Here is a 16,296-nt window from a genome sequence, read left to right as displayed (position 1 = left end):
AATCGCGATACTTGCTTCTCTCGGACGCGAACCTTCGTTACGCTTAAATATTTTGTATTACGAGTTTTCGCCTCATTATAATCCTATTATAAATTTAAACGCCGCCGCGGGTTGCAGGAATTATTGCGTACCGTGCAATAAAGGTTATCAGAACGATAAAACCGGTCATCGCTGTCCGAGTAAATGCCCTCGATATTTCGCTGTACCGTCGTGTAAACAGGCAGACGCGAAAATCATAAAATGCAACGAGTGTAAACGTACATTTTTCGGTAAGGAGTGCTTCGAGCGTCATCGTAATATAAAATCGTACGATGGCAAATCGACCGAAAGTATTTGCAATATTGTGCGATTTTGTGACGGATGCGTTCGCATCGTTAAATCAGACGCGAGACACGAATGCGGCGTTTCTTACTGTAAGCTATGCCGTTCGCCGAATCCTGAAAACCATTTATGCTTCATGCAGCCTCTTCGTCGTAATAATAATTCTTCCGCTGAAGCATCGTCTTCATTATCTACGCTGACCGTGCCGACAACGGTTACACATGCCGCAGAGGAGAGTACTTTTAACGTCGAAGAGGCAAACGAACGTGCATACGGGCGCAAAAAGGAACGCGTAACATTCGTATTTTACGATTTCGAAACACGTCAAGACGAGACGCTCGAAGGTACGATGAATGTAAAAAAACACGTTCCAACCCTTTGCGTTGCGCAACAGATTTGCGAAGTGTGCGCGAAAAAAAATGACATGACCGTGCGTTGTCGTTGGTGCGGCGTGCGAGAGTTCGTATTTCGTCACGATCCGGTAAAACAATTTGTCGATTTTACAACGCGAACGACAAAATGTTTCAAGCAAATTATATGCATAGCGCATAATGCGAAAGCGTTCGACGCACAATTTATTTTACAATATATTGTTGAAAATCGCAACAATTTAGAGCCTAAAGTAATTTTAAATAAAAAATTACCTTTTTAAAAAAAGGTAAAAAAGGCGCCAAGTTCACGAGCCATGTGAAAAATGTTATATTTAAATAAAAACATTTTAATCAAAAATACTGTTGTATAAAATAGTTGTTTAAATCTCCTAAAAAAATAATGATATCAAAAAACTGCGCCAAATGAATAAAAATTTATGCTATAAAATTTATTTCTTTTATTACTATCTAAATAAAAATATTTTAAAAAACTGTTATACAAAGTAATAGTTTTAATTTCCTAGAAAAATAATGATATCGAAAAATTGTGCCAACTGAAAAAAAATTTATATTATAAAATTTTTTATATAATTTTTTTTTATATGATTATTTCCAATATTAAGAAAAATTATATTTAATAAATTGCAATATATAATTAAAGTAGTAGGGCGTATAGCATTCTAAAATAAAATTATTTTATAATTAACTAAATGCACAATATACACATATATAACGCTTTGGAATATATTTAATTGAAGGAAAATTTCTCATAAACTTTAAGTCGCATAAAACAAACTTACACCAAAGCAAAGTAAAAAAACTTGGCGTGCCCTAGGAAATTAAAACAACTACCTAAAATTGTTTTCTTTAACAGTTTTTTAAAATATTTTTTAAAATATTTTTATTTATAGTAATAAAAAAAATAAATTTTATAGCATAAATATTTATTTATTTGGCGCAGTTTTTTGATATCATTATTTTTCTAGGAAATTTAAACAACTATTTTATACAACAGTATTTTTGGTTAAAATGTTTTTATTTAAATATAACATTTTTCACATGGTTCGTGAACTTGGCGCCTTTTTTACCTTTTTCTAAAAAAATAATTTTTTAGGAATTATATCATTCTTTTTTTTCATCAAAATACGACAGTCCTCTTTGCTTACTATAAATATCCAGGTCCTTCAAACTTCTTAGCTACTCTTATTCTAAGAATAACAAATAATTACAAATCAGTGTGTCATTAGAAATATAAAAAATATACATAAAAAATATACATGTACTTCTAAATCCTTTGATGAATAATCGTTGTTGCTTATCTAGCTTTATCATTAAATATATAAATAAAGCGGAAAAGATGAGTTCTATAATTCTATTTTGAATAGTAAAGGTATATCTTTTGCAGTTTACGAATAATGCAGAATATAAAGCATTGTTCACGAAATTGCTGATACATTACGAGACATTCTTTTATATGGGACTGATCGAAATACAATTATTAAATGTTTAAATATAAATCACAAGTTTGATATTACAAAAATGTATTTTTAATGAAGAATTTTTTATATAACTGTTTCTATATTTTATAATATCCAATATATATTATTTATTAGCCAACTTTTGTAAAAATATTATATAAACATCTTTGGCACCTCTAGGCCACTGCCTTTTTTTAATTTGCGCATCATCAGCTTCGATCCAAATATTAGATATTCCTTCTCTACATATACTTATATAATGACATTTATCAATACATGAACCATGATGAAGTATAGCATTCATGGTCTTATAAAATTGTCCAGCTACTAATACTTTAGTTGTTGGAACAGCACATAAGTTAAATTTTTGTGCTGCTTTCATTAATTTATTATTCTGTGATGAAAATAGTACTAAATGAATAACAACTATATCTCTTGTCAATGTTATTTCATCTTTCAATATGAACTCATTTCCAGTACAATGTTCACATGATTTATTGTGTGATTGATACCAATGTGAAAACGTAACATTTAATAAATCGTTAAGATTATATCTTTTGTTCTTCAAATTATTAACAGAAATCGAAATAATAATATTATTATCAACAATAGTTTTTGTCTTACCACAAGTACCACAAGTTTTGCACCGCGCAGTAGAAGTTACTTGATGTTCCATTAAACTTCTTATACAATCATATTTTTCGCAAAGAGCTAGAAGAAAATCAGATGCATTTCGTTTTATAGTACTCGAAAAATGTTCTCCTAGGCATTGCCGTATTACATATGTATTTAAATTACGCATTCCATTTTCATATCGATGCATTAATATACGTCTGATATATCACAATTAAATAATTGTTGTCTAATGACATTTAAATGCAATAAACATTGCAATACCGCATTTGCGTAGCACCTCGTCTGTATTCTGGAAACCATGTATGACCCAAGCAGTACTTTGTCGAACTTCATGTGATTCTTGGACAGAAGTAATTATTTTTGGTAATGCCCATAGGACATCTTTTACTTTGCGATAACGCTCTTTTGAAATAGTAATCCTTTCTGCTTTGGATTTATGTATCCCCTTTAGACGATTATATTCGATGATAGCTTCTTCGCTAGCTATTACCGATGAAGGATCGTAATTAATCAAATGTAATCCTTCTAGAGATGTTACTCGCGACAATGCAATGTAAATTTGACCACAATTAAATACAGAATTACCAATGTCCATAATAGCACTTTGCAAACTCAATCCTTGGCTTTTATGAATAGTAATGCCATAACTCAGAGATAATGGAAATTGTTTTCTGATAACATAAGCTCTATCAATCACCTCAAATTTAAGACTTACTCTATCAATTAAATATTCTAATCCTGACGGTAAAAAAAAGTTTAATCTTTTCTACGTAATCAATAGATATATCTTGTACAATTGAAATCACTGTAGCGATTGTACCATTTACAAGACCCAAACTAGCATCAATATTACGCCGTATCATAACTTTTGTTCCAATTTTAATTGTTATTTGTTTTGAAAGCCCAGCTGTTCTAGAATTATTATCATCATCATTAACCCAAAACTCACAAAAATAATTTCACGAAGCGCGTGGCACGACAATTATTATGGGCGCAACTCATCCGAATTAATTACCTACAACAATCGGCAGCTTTACAGAGATCGCAGACGCTCGTCCCACCGATCGGAGGATTTTCCTCTCTATCTCAGACTGGCTCTCGTCACTTTCACTCCTTGAGATCTGTGTCCTCGCCGATAGCTCCCCGAACAGTGCCGAGCGAGAGTCCTGCAGGAGACACGCCGGCGCGATAAATCGCGATCATGCCACCTGTGGCGCTTACGCAGGACCGTCTTGCAGTCCTCGCGGTCCTTGCTGTCGCCATTGCCGTATTGGTGGATCCATCACCCCGTATTTTCCAAATTGTGCTGCCTTTTGGCTTAGACGTGCGGGTTTTCAGCAGCGCCCGATCGGCTCTCGTTCCTATCTGGCTGAATAGGTCCCGGGTTGAAAGTCCTCTCGCGCCGCTCCGTCTTTGGGACTCCCTCGCTTCGTGCGGGAATGGCCGCCCCTCCGGCCGGATCCTTCCGGCCCTCTGCGCCTCTTTCCTGCCGTAAAAAGTAAGATTAATGGCAATGGTATTTATTTGCCACCAATGGAGTTTGTAATATAATAAAGCAATTACAACCAGGCGGCTCCCGCTCTCTGGATGTCTCGGACTCCCGCTCTCAGCTGCCACTCTACTCTCTGCCTTTGCTTCCGCCGGATGGGATCTCGCCGCTTAAACTGGTGCCGACAGCTAACTCGCGGGCTCATAATCGAGCTTACAGTTTCGCTTTTATTTCTAATCGCGGGCCAGATCTCGTCGATCTGGCGATCGGGCCGCTCTCTCCCGAAATCGGGAGGACACAGGCCTCCGAAAAACCGCCCCCGATCGGGCCATTCGGCCCTTGTGACGGACGTCCCAAAAACGTCATGTCACAACTTATATATGTATATTGTAACCGTTATTTCTTTTAATTATTTAATTAATAATTATTTGATTATTCGGCGGGCGGTTCTTCGGTGCCCACGGCACATCTTCGGCGCGTATTTCGAATATCGATCCCTCGATCCCGAAAATTCCAACTTATCACAAAATAAACCGAATTGGGCGCCAGGTACGGCAGGCCACACCATTCACGATAATAGCAACACCGAAAGACAATTGCGAGATCGATAATTAACGCGACGGCAAAATTCCGCGGCTACTCAGTATACCCGAAATGGTAGAGGGGGTAGTCCGGAAGAAACGGAAGAGATCTTGAGAGTCGAGAACACGGGAGCAAAAATGAGCATTCGATAAGTTAAAATAAAGATAACAATAATATATTAAAAGAAACAAGAGTATAACGCAGTTCGGATAAGTAATAATCTTGGAGGACAGTCGTTATTTTACAGGCGAATAAAATATATTATTTCCACGGAGTTCGACAGGACAGTGCGTAACCGTATTAAATTACCGGGCGTCTTACATGCTGTAACTCGACTTTTCGGCCGCGAGGATTTCCGCCGTACGAGACTTATTTAGACCGCGACAACTAAAAAAATCCCTCGAATGCGCCGGTAACTACTTTACGCATGCCCATGAATCCGTTTCGATATAATAGAAAATTCTAGATGACACGGCTCGAATCAGTCCTTTAGCCGGTTCGCGGGGAGCCGGTATATGTCTCGATAACAATGACGACGACCTTTGCGTTGTAATATATATTTCGAGTGACTCGCGGAAACTAATAGCGGGGTCAAAGACTCCCGACAGATTTTCTGCACGATCTTTAAGAATTTCGCTTTCCTCTTACTCTAATTTCTATAATACACACAAGATACTCGTTAACAATGTACAGAAGGAATACGAAAACTATTGAGAATGACTGTGGTGTACGAGTCGCGTGACGCAATACGTTGCGCGATCCCGAATATCAATCGCGCGAGCGTGACAATCCCGATAATTTACAACATACAATGATTATAAACGCAAAACTAACATTAATGACTGTCGGCAGCGGCGAAATGAATTAGAGAGAGCTTATTTTATGTAATTCGGATGAGTGCCGAGTGCCCGTCGGCCGTACGACGTAATCTATCAAAAATTCCACAAAGTTAATTCACAAAACGCGTTGCTCGACAACTATTAAGGGCGCGATTCATCCGAATTAATTACCTACAATTATTCGGCAACAAAATCGGTCGACGATGCTCGTCCCACCGGCCGGAAGCTCTCGATTGTCCTTCTTGTTCGATAATTAGGATCCGCTGTACGAGGCCTGCGTCCTTCTCGCTATCTCGCCGAACAGTGCCGAGCGAGAGTCCTGCAGAAGACACGCCGGCGCGATAAATCGCTATAGTGCCACCTGTGGCGCTTTCGCGTTACGCAGGGCTGTCCTGCGCTCCTTGTTATCGTCACGGCCGTATTGGTGGGCTCGGAATATTGACACTGTTATCCTCATTATAGTTAGACATTTGCATTTATTGTGAGTTTTTTAATGCAATTCACCATGCTCACGAAACCGCTTTTCTAAATTAAAAAACGTCACATGAGATTTTTCGATCCCATAACATTCGAAAAACATTACTGCTGCATACCGATAATTTATTTGGCATTTGCTTAACATTAATAGCATATTCACTTTCGTATCAAAAAAAGCCATGATTCACCATGATGTTACTATTTAAATAATAGCTTTAAACTGCGAAGATTTCAATGAATGATTGAATTGAACTCAATCAATTTATGAAAGTATCATTATTTTTGTTTTTTATAAAAGCCGAAGTTATGTTTGACGACGAAAGGAAATATGAAGCAAAGGATACGTGACGCTTGCGCTTCAGTGACTTCCGAAATACTATCAAATGTTAAGAATATTTTGTTGATTCGGATAAATAAATGTTCACAAGTCCATGATGAATATTTTGAACATTTAATAAAATAATTATGTCTGGGTAGAGTGATATTTTTTTTTGGAATATTTTGCGATATAGCATACTATGCTTTTCTTTTTCTGCATCTTTAGCAACTTTATCCTTTAAGGTCATTAATTTTGTAGTAACTATCTTATATCTAGAGAGAGAGGGGGAGGGGAGACAGAGGGAGAGAGACAGAGGGAGAGAGAGAGAGAGGGAGAGGGTGAGGGGGCAGGGGCGGGAGGGAGGGGGAAAGATTTGATTGATTGATCTTTATTAGCTTTCTCAGCTATTTGTAATACAAATCTAGTTTACATTAATAACAATATACTCCTTTAACAATTGCTTAAATAGCTCAATTTTTACATCGTTTTATCTCAGCTGGTAAGGCATTATACACTTTTACTCCTTTGTACAATATACTCTTGTTGTGCACTCGTACTTAATAGTTCTACGAAATTGTATTGCAATATCCTCAACTAACAGCGTTGCACAATCAAAGATAGAAAGAGAGGGATTGATTTGTCTGATCTTTACTAGCTTTCTCAGCTATTTGCAGTACAAATCCTCAACCCAGCAGTCAATCCAATCTCCGACAGTGCTATGCATGATTCATTATCTTCATATCTGATTCAGTATCCTCTTCCTTCTGTAGTTGTTACTTAGTATCCTCTCAGCCGTCTCTCCTCTTCTCCTCCTGTATCGCCATCTGTATCGCCACTTATTTTCAAGTTGTATGTTTGAATCTTAAACATACAATTTACACATCTTTTACTTGTCGCCGTGCATTCAATATACAATTTACACATCAGAGAGAGAGAGAGAGAGATTGCATAAGCTATTGCATATTCCCCTTTGTGTCTGATTATTGTTCCTACGATACGCACAATATATGTATATACACATACTTGAAATTTCCATATGTAAAATATAAATCAAGAATATATAAATTTATTTAAAAAAAAATTAAATATAGTAAGTAGAAAAAAGATTAGGATTTTTGCAATACTTTCCCTAAATAGCGCTTTAACATTTTGTAACTGACATTTCAATTAAACATGTTTCGCATTTTCTAAAGCTGCATCGTAAGCTTCTGTTTTAATCAACGCAGTTGCCAAATTATTATAAACTTTTATACGATGCTCTAATAAAATCTGCAATTTAGCATCACTAACCGATTCTTCCTCTTCATTTTGATTCAAATTTGAATTACTTTTTGTCGATGACAGATATTCTAATGCTCTCCAATAACATTATATTGCAAAGGGCAGCTCTGTCCGAATAAACTATCCATTTTCACGTTCACGTTGCTCATTGCTACAAAAAAATAAGTTCAATTATTATGCCAAAAAAAATAGATTTAATCTTGTCCTTAAAATATTTACTCCAAGAAAATAAATAACCTTTATTATATAATTTATAAACAAAGTTATTACCTTATTTGTCTTCTTTGACTAATGCTTAACATTTCTATTTCAGGCATTTCTAATTCTGACGCTTTCAATACAACTGTATATGATGTAATATTTTTGATAGAATTCCCACAAGATTCGTTTTGCTATATTAACATAAACATGCAACTCATTGCTTAGCCATTTATAAGTGACCTAAAAATATTAATTACGCATTTGTTCTGGCGACTCCACGATTCCTTCTTTTCGCGACGTTGCGGTAACAGGTCGTCAGTTAGTGGTAAGAATAAATCGTTCAATAAACAAAACATATTGCACCATACGTTTCTTTTAAACAGTCATTTGTCAGTAACTATATCTACCAGTAACCGTAGGAAAGACGCAAGAAGATCGGTGATGAAAACCACGCCGGTCTCCTCAAGATAAATAAAAAATAATGAATACCCCTTACAGTAGAATTTTTCGGCGGAAGAATAAGGAGATAATAAGAACTTCTTAACGAAATATTTAATAAACGCAGCTGCATCAATAATGATAATAATTCTTCTAACGGACAAGTACAACTGGATCAATAATGGATCAATGATAAAATCTCCTTGACGAAATATTGAATAAATACAGCTACATCATCGTCGACAAAAATAATTATAAAGAAGTAAGACCCTTTCTAATCAGATCACGTGCACGAAGGTCCGCCGGGAAAGCTAATGTTTAAGGGATTTTTGAACTGATATCGAGCTCACCAATCGACGATCACCACGAGTAAAAGAACCCTAAACAGAACCCTAATGTTAACGATAGAATCTTTGCCTCATCACTTTGACTGATATCCTCCGTATTATTGTAACACGCGAACAAATAAACATTCACACATATTCACACATATGAAATCAACTAATGTTACCATTTCGATATAATAAATCCATATATACTAACTTAATTTAATTTAAATATGAATAAAGTCGTATTTTATTAATTAAAATTTAATCAAATCTTTATTAACCCCCTCTCATTCTGTTCAGAAAATCTCGCTCCTTTCACGCAATCTGTTCAACGGCATCTCACTCACTCTAGTCCTTCTCTCTAGTATTCTCTCTCTCTCTTCCTTTTTCCTCTTGTACGCGGCCTTGATCCAATCCCGAAGCCTGTCCTATCAATCTAACTAGCCTCGCGCAATGCTATCACCCAATCATAAGCAAGCTCTCAGGACCTTATCCGCGCTCCTGCGTCGATATCGACCCTTCCGGAAATCCTCGATCATTCTGTGAGTACCGGTCTATCGTGACGCACGTTGCCTTTCGAACAGTATCAAAACTCTCTGAATTCGGTTTTGCTACTCGGCTCAGATCAAGTGAACTCTCTTCTGGTTTGTCTCTTAAGTTATCCGTAAGGTCAAGGAAACTTAATAACATTAAAGAAACATTGTTACACGCGTGTGAGAGGAAAGCCTCCCCGTCTCGGGCCCAAGGGTCCGGTACGCAGTTATCGTGTGAAGCACGCGGTACGTCGTAAATCGACGTAATATTCTCTCGCGGTCTCTCTCGAATTCCTCGGCGGATTATTCGGTTTAGCCAAAGACAAATTATAAAACTATTGTGTTGTGATCCTAGAATAAGAAGAACTATTGTAATTGTAAGAATAAATCGAGATATCATCGCTCGAATAATAGTGAAGTGCGGCTCAGATTTTGTGTGTGTGAGAATCATTAACTGTTCTGCCCGACACCCCCGAAACCAGACACTTCTCGGGTCCTTTATCAAACATTTTTTGGTCCTTCGAGCCGGATCGGTGGGTGCGGTAACGAACATCTCTGTGTGCGGATTAAGAGAATCGTGTGTGCTTCCACGTGCTACCGGCGAAAGTTCGAGAACGATCCGCGTCGTGCTCTCTCTCTCTCTCTCTCCGACTTCCGTCGCGCTCGCCAGCTCGTGCGTGTTCGGCGACGCTCGGACGGACTCGGGCGCTCGGTAAGCGATCGTTGCCGCCCGTAGTGCGCTCTAACTCTCTCTCTCTCCGACTTCCGTCGCGCTCGGTTACTCGTGCGTGTTCGGCGACGCCCGGACGGACTCGGGCGCTCGGCAACGGATCTTCGCTACGTGTACGGCGTTCTCTCTCGCTCCTTTGACTCTCGACGGCCATCTTGTGAGTCTCGTGCTCGGGATACGGACCTCTCTTTCTCACCTTCGGATACGCACTGCTCATCGGACACTCTCTCTTCAGTGAATTTAATCAATTGGGAATTATCGGATAAAACAAGCATAACTCATCATGTCCATCCTCGAAGCGAAAATCTCTCTGCAAATGAATCGGCACACGTACATCAAGTCGGTGGCTCTCGAGTGTAAGGAACCGATGTTCCCCACTCTTCAACTTCAAATGCTGAAAGTGAAACTCGACCTTATAACAACTGGCAAAAGTTCGAAGCGACTCACGAGCGAATGGCGGAATCCAAGGCTGAGCTCCTCCTGGATCACGATTATTTTAAGAAAAAGGTGTACGATCAGTGTCTCCTATATTATGCCGACGCAAAAGCCGCATTGCTCACGCAGATTGAAGAGAAGGAACGGACTCATCCTCTGTCGGGCTCACAACTAGCCAACCTCTCAATTGGCGGGCAGACATCAGCGCGACGTCATCTTCTGGAGATCACTCTTCCGCAATTCTCGGGTGATTTCTTAACGTGGAGGCCGTTCCACGACTTATTCTCATCGCTCGTTGGACGAAATGCTGACATTTCCAACGTCGAGAAAATGCATTATCTCCGGACCAGCCTCATCAGCCGCCTGGGCGAGGCGGCTCAACTCATCTCTAACTTGCCAATGTCTGAGGACTCATTCGCCTCCGCTTGGGACTTACTTATCAGTCGCTTTGAAAATAAGCGGCTTCTCATTTCGGTTCAGGTAGATCGATTATTCCGCACCAAGACCATCTCACAGCGGTCGGCCAAGGACCTCAACACTCTCCTCAACACCACAACGGAAGCGCTCAATGCCTTGAAGTCTCTCGGAGCTCCTGTTCAACACTGGGATCATCTCTTGGTTCACCTCACTGTCCAGCGACTCGACCCAAGCACCCGAGAGGCATGGGAAGTCAAGCTTGGCTCCACCACGGACCCCCCATCATACAAGGACATTCGCACATTTCTCACCGGCCGCGCCCGAGCCATGGAGAGTATGGAGTTCGGAACCTCGAGCTGCTCTCCAGCGGACAAACCTACAAGGACATTCGCACATTTCTCACTGGGCGCGCCCGATCCATGGAGAGTATGGAGTTCGGAACCTCGAGCTCCTCTCCAGCGGACAAACCAGCTCCCCCGGCTCCTACGACAGACCAGCAAAACGTCGGCGGCCACCGCTCATGTGGCCATCTCACCCCCCTCCGGGACCTCGGAAACCTCCGGATGTGCATTTTGTTCCCTCATTACATTGTCTCTTGCCCTCGTTTCAGAGATATGTCTGCTCATCTGCGGCGAAACATCGTAATCGACAAGCGCCTCTGCTTTAATTGCTTGGGCAGGCATAACGCAGTCGCCTGTCAGAATTCGAAGAGGTGCAGGGAATGCGGCAACAAGCATCATACCATGATCCACATGGATAGCCAATCGCCCCCACGGTCGTCAACGACACTAGGCAAGGCGACCCCTTCAACCGCAGCTACACAGACGTCGGCGCCGGCCTCACCATCTAAGAGCACCACATCAACGGCTTCGGAGTGACTTGCACACGCAGTCCTCCCTCAACCTCACTCGGTAATTCTCACTCGCCCGTCAATCTTACTCGCTACTTGTTGCGCTACCATCAGATCACCTTGCGGCTCTCCTCACTCGGTAAGGATGCTCATCAATCCCGGATCTGAACTCACTTTTGCTTCCGGGCAACTTATCAAAACTCTCCAGATACCTCGACGGCACGCCTCTATCCCTATCATCGGTATTAGAGGATCTCAGTCGGAGCGAACTCGGGGTGTCGTCCCCCTCACCCTTCACTCAATTTACTCTTCGCAATCCGTCAATGTTACTGCCTACATCCTCAAGAATCTAACATCACTCCCGTCCATGGCGACAGCAGAATATAGTTGGCCTCACCTTCACGAGCTCCAGCTGGCGGATCCGGATTTCCTCACCCCCGGACCTATAGACTTAATCCTCGGTGCCGACTCCTACGGGCTGTTCATCCAGCCCGACATCATCAAAAGGTATGAGGAGGAGCCCATCGCTCAACGCACTATTTTCGGATGGATTGTTCTCGGCCCGACCTCGGCACCAACTGCTTCAGTTCATAGTTCTCATCATGTCGCAGTGGATCATGAGCTTCACGACCTCCTCACGAAGTTCTGGATACAAAAAGAGGTCCCCGCATTCTCCACCACTCAGCTCAACCCTGACGAAGAGGAGTGTGAGACTCAATTCAAGGCCACTCTTTCGCGAGATCGTGCGGGGCGTTATGTCGTACGGCTCGCTCTCAAATTACAGGCAAGTCAACTAGGGGAGTCACGGTCAACTGCCCAACGTTGCTTGCAACGAACGCTACGGCGCCTCTCAACGGATCCGATCTATCAGAATCTGTACTCATCATTCATTCTGGAGTACGAAGAGCTTCAGCACATGATCAGGGTTCCCCCTTCCTCTCCAGAACTATCACCGGTGTTCTACCTCCCTCACCATGGAGTCCTCAAAGATGACAGTATTACCACAAAACTACGAGTGGTGTTTAACGGATCCAGCCTCACCAGTACGGGATCTTCTCTCAACGATATTCTGCCCACGGGTGCAAAACTCCAACCAGACATCTCAGATATCTTACTCTGGGTGCGACGACACCGGTACATCTTTATCACTGATATCACCAAGATGTTCCGCCAAATTCAAGTTCATCCGGACAATTGGGATCTTCAACGGATCCTCTGGGTAGACGATCAGCTCAACATCATTCCGTATCAACTCACGACTGTCACATATGGCACCCGATCAGCTCCCTTCTTAGCGATTCGCGTCCTCCTGCAACTTGTCAAAGACGAAGGTAGGAACTACCCCCTGTCTCTCCTCTCCTCAAGGGCAGGTATGTGGACGACATCTGTGGTGGCGCTGACACTCTCCCGGAGCTGACCTCTATCGCTCACCAACTGGTGAACCTCTGCAAGGCGGGTGGCTTTCCTCTGGCGAAGTGGCAGAGCAATCATCCGGAGCTACTCCAGGCTCTCCCGATGGACGTCACTGCAGTAGAGCCTAACTCGTTTGACAACACTCAGGGCAAGATTTTGGGACTCATCTGGCAACCTCATTCGGATCAGTTCGTCTTCTCGAGCAAGGCTTTCAACCGGCCCGTCATCACCAAACAGATTATACTCTCAGAAGTAGCGCAACTATTTGATCCTCTGGGATTCTTATCTCCGGTAATCATCAGAGCGAAGACGCTCCTCCAGGAACTGTGGCTAGAAAAGGTCGGCTGGGATGACTGCCTCTCGCCGCAACTTCGACATCGGTGGACGCACTTCCGTTCAGAGCTGTCTGACCTGACTTCCATCACGATTCCTCTGTGGATGTCTCTCACGCCGTCAGCCATGGTCGAGCTTCATGGATTCTCGGATGCTTCGCAACTCGCCATGGCGGCTGCGGTTTATATCAAGGTCATTCCTCACACAACAGAGCCAATCATCACACTGGTGTGCGCCAAAACCAAGGTCGCACCTCTCAAAAGGCTCACCATTTCCCGGCTGGAACTCATGGCAGCGGTTCTACTCTCTCGTCTCATCAGCTATGTTCAACGAACCCTAGAACTCGCGGAGATACCAATCTACTTGTGGACGGACTCTTCGGTATCGCTCACCTGGATAAACAGTCATCCCTCTCGCTTGAAAGACTTCGTTCGTAATCGAGTGGCGGCAATTCAAGAACGCGTACCTCAAGGCCATTGGCGGTTTATTCCCGGTAAGGAGAACCCAGCCGACTGTGCTTCTCGCAGCCTCTCTTCCGCGCAACTCTCTCGGCATCATCTTTGGTGGAATGATCCCTCATGGTTAGCACAGTCTCCTCAACATTGGCCAAGCATGGTATCAGCCAGATTCGGCGGCGACTCTTGAGGAACGGCCCGGTCTTCTTCTCACCTCCTCAACGGTAAAGCAACACCACCTCTGGGAACTCCTCTATCGTTACTCATCACTCATACGGCTTCTTCAGATCACTGCTCAATGTCAACGATGTTGCGCGATCCTCAAAGGTATACCACAGTTCTCTCTGGCCACACCCCTCACACCTGCAGACCTCGAAGGTTCATATTGGATTCGGTCAGTTCAATCGGCTTACTTCTCATCGGAACTGACAATCATTTCAAGCGGAGCACACTTGACAAGATCTCATCCTCTCGCCAAGTTTACGGCCTTCATCGATCATTCGGGCATCCTCAGAGTCGGAGGCCGATTCAGGCATTCTCAATTGGACCCTGAATGCAAGCACCCAGCCATCTTGCCACGGGATATCTGTCTCAACTCATTATATCGGACGCTCATGTAAGGACTCTTCACGGCGGAACTCAGGTAACCTTGACATATCTTCGCCAGGCTTACTGGATCGTTGGTGGCCGAGCCCCAGTGAGATCTCACATTCTCCGCTGCGTTCGGTGTGCTCGACAACGTGGCGTAAGGGCACAGCAACTCATTGGTCAACTGCCATCATCTCGCATTTCGCCATCTCGTCCATTCCTCAACACAGGGGTTGATTACGCCGGCCCCTCACTCTCAAAACTTGGCGAGGACGAGGAGCTAAGTGTCACAAGGTTGGTTAGCCATCTTTGTTTGCTTCTCAACTTCGGCGGTTCATCTGGAGGCAGTGACGGACTACTCAACAGAGGGATTTATCGCAGCATATCGGCGATTAACGGGACGGCGAGGTATCTGCCAAACTCTATTTAGCGACTGTGGAACCAATTTTCTTGGGGCAGATACATCTCTTAAGCGGTTATTTAACGCCGGATCAAAAGAATTCTCGGAGCTCGCTCAGCTACTAACCCATGACGGCACCACTTGGGTCTTCAATCCTCCGGCAGCCCCCCACTTCGGCGGTAAATGGGAGGCCGCAGTCAAATCGGTCAAGCATCACCTACGACGGACTATAGGCGAGACTGCCCTAACCTATAAAAAACTTACAACTCTTCTAGTCCAAATCGAGGCAATCCTCAACTCCAGACCATTGTGCCCACTTTCAGACGACCCGGAAGACCTGGCAGCCCTCACCCCCGGGCATTTCATCATCGGGGCAGCGCCAACTACAATTCCTGAGCCATCTCTCTCCTCAGTGCCCCTCACAAGGGTATCTCGGTGGCAGCTCATTCAGCAGCAATTCCAGCATTTCTGGTCGCGTTGGTCAGTTGAATGTCTTCAACGTCAGCTTGCGATATCGAAATGGCATCATCCTTCCACGCAAATCAAGGTCGGCTCTCTTGTACTTCTCACGGATGAGAGATTTTCTCCATCAAAATGGCCTCTTGCTCGGGTCACACGACTTCATCTTAGTTCGGACGGTCTCTGCAGAGTGGTCACCCTCAAGACGGCTATCACAGAACTCAAGCGGCCTATCACCAAGTTGGCAGTGCTTCCGATGACACAAGATCAACCCTCACCCACTGAGCAGTCGGCAACAGATCCGGCCTCACCATCACCAATTTCTTTGAGCTGACGTTGCGCCGCCTTGCTATCGTTCACCGCCTTCGCGATTCCCGCTGCTCCGCCAGTAAACGAACCGAGAACTCCCAATAATGGTAAAATTGGTAAGATACCACCGCGCTTCGATATAGGAAGTATTTGTTTTTTCACAGTCTTTTTCTTTATCGATAATTTTTTTGTTTTCATCCCCATACCGAATTTTGTCTTTGCTTTCATAGCAGCCCAAACAGCCGTAACAGCTGCTTTTTTGCCAAGAGTCGAATCTCTCGCGGTAATACGTGTTCACGCTTTCGTGGCGAGTATATTATCCGCAACGTGTCGTTGACCGAGATCGTTACTTCGGGGATAAGCTATGTCGTGCTCGCGACACGCGGCATCCAATGGATTGATACCCCGATCGCCTCTAGCCAATCGCGTTTCTAAATGAGTTCCCGGTCCGCAAAACTGATAGCCTGGAATATGTAATTCGATAGGAAGTGCGTTTATAGCACGATTTAACAAACCGCTACCTCTTATAATTTTTGCTGGCATTTGCCAGCACAATCTTTTATTAACGGTGTTGGACCGTCGAAATGTGTTTGCTGCCACGGCAAATTATAAT

The 16,296-nt window shown here is 42.9% G+C and overlaps 2 protein-coding genes across 2 annotated transcripts; both read left to right on the top strand.

Moving 5' to 3' along the window:
* The first annotated feature begins 10,477 nt into the window (after positions 1-10,477).
* LOC115245422 lies at positions 10,478-11,754 on the top strand. The gene is made up of 2 exons (XM_029823731.1): positions 10,478-11,379; positions 11,487-11,754. The coding sequence occupies exons 1-2, from the start codon at positions 10,478-10,480 to the stop codon at positions 11,752-11,754; spliced, it is 1,170 nt and encodes a 389-aa protein (XP_029679591.1).
* A 117-nt stretch (positions 11,755-11,871) lies between these two features.
* LOC115245421 lies at positions 11,872-15,708 on the top strand. Its single transcript, XM_029823730.1, has 4 exons — positions 11,872-12,987; positions 13,092-13,853; positions 14,059-14,482; positions 14,975-15,708. The coding sequence occupies exons 1-4, from the start codon at positions 11,872-11,874 to the stop codon at positions 15,706-15,708; spliced, it is 3,036 nt and encodes a 1,011-aa protein (XP_029679590.1).
* Positions 15,709-16,296: the final 588 nt, after the last annotated feature.

This window comes from Formica exsecta, unplaced genomic scaffold (genome assembly GCF_003651465.1).
Source record: "Formica exsecta isolate Colony F162 unplaced genomic scaffold, ASM365146v1 scaffold977, whole genome shotgun sequence".
In the NCBI taxonomy this organism is placed as follows: domain Eukaryota; kingdom Metazoa; phylum Arthropoda; class Insecta; order Hymenoptera; family Formicidae; genus Formica; species Formica exsecta.
Note: the sequence above shows the minus strand (reverse complement) of the source record. Positions and strands in the feature narration are given on the sequence as shown.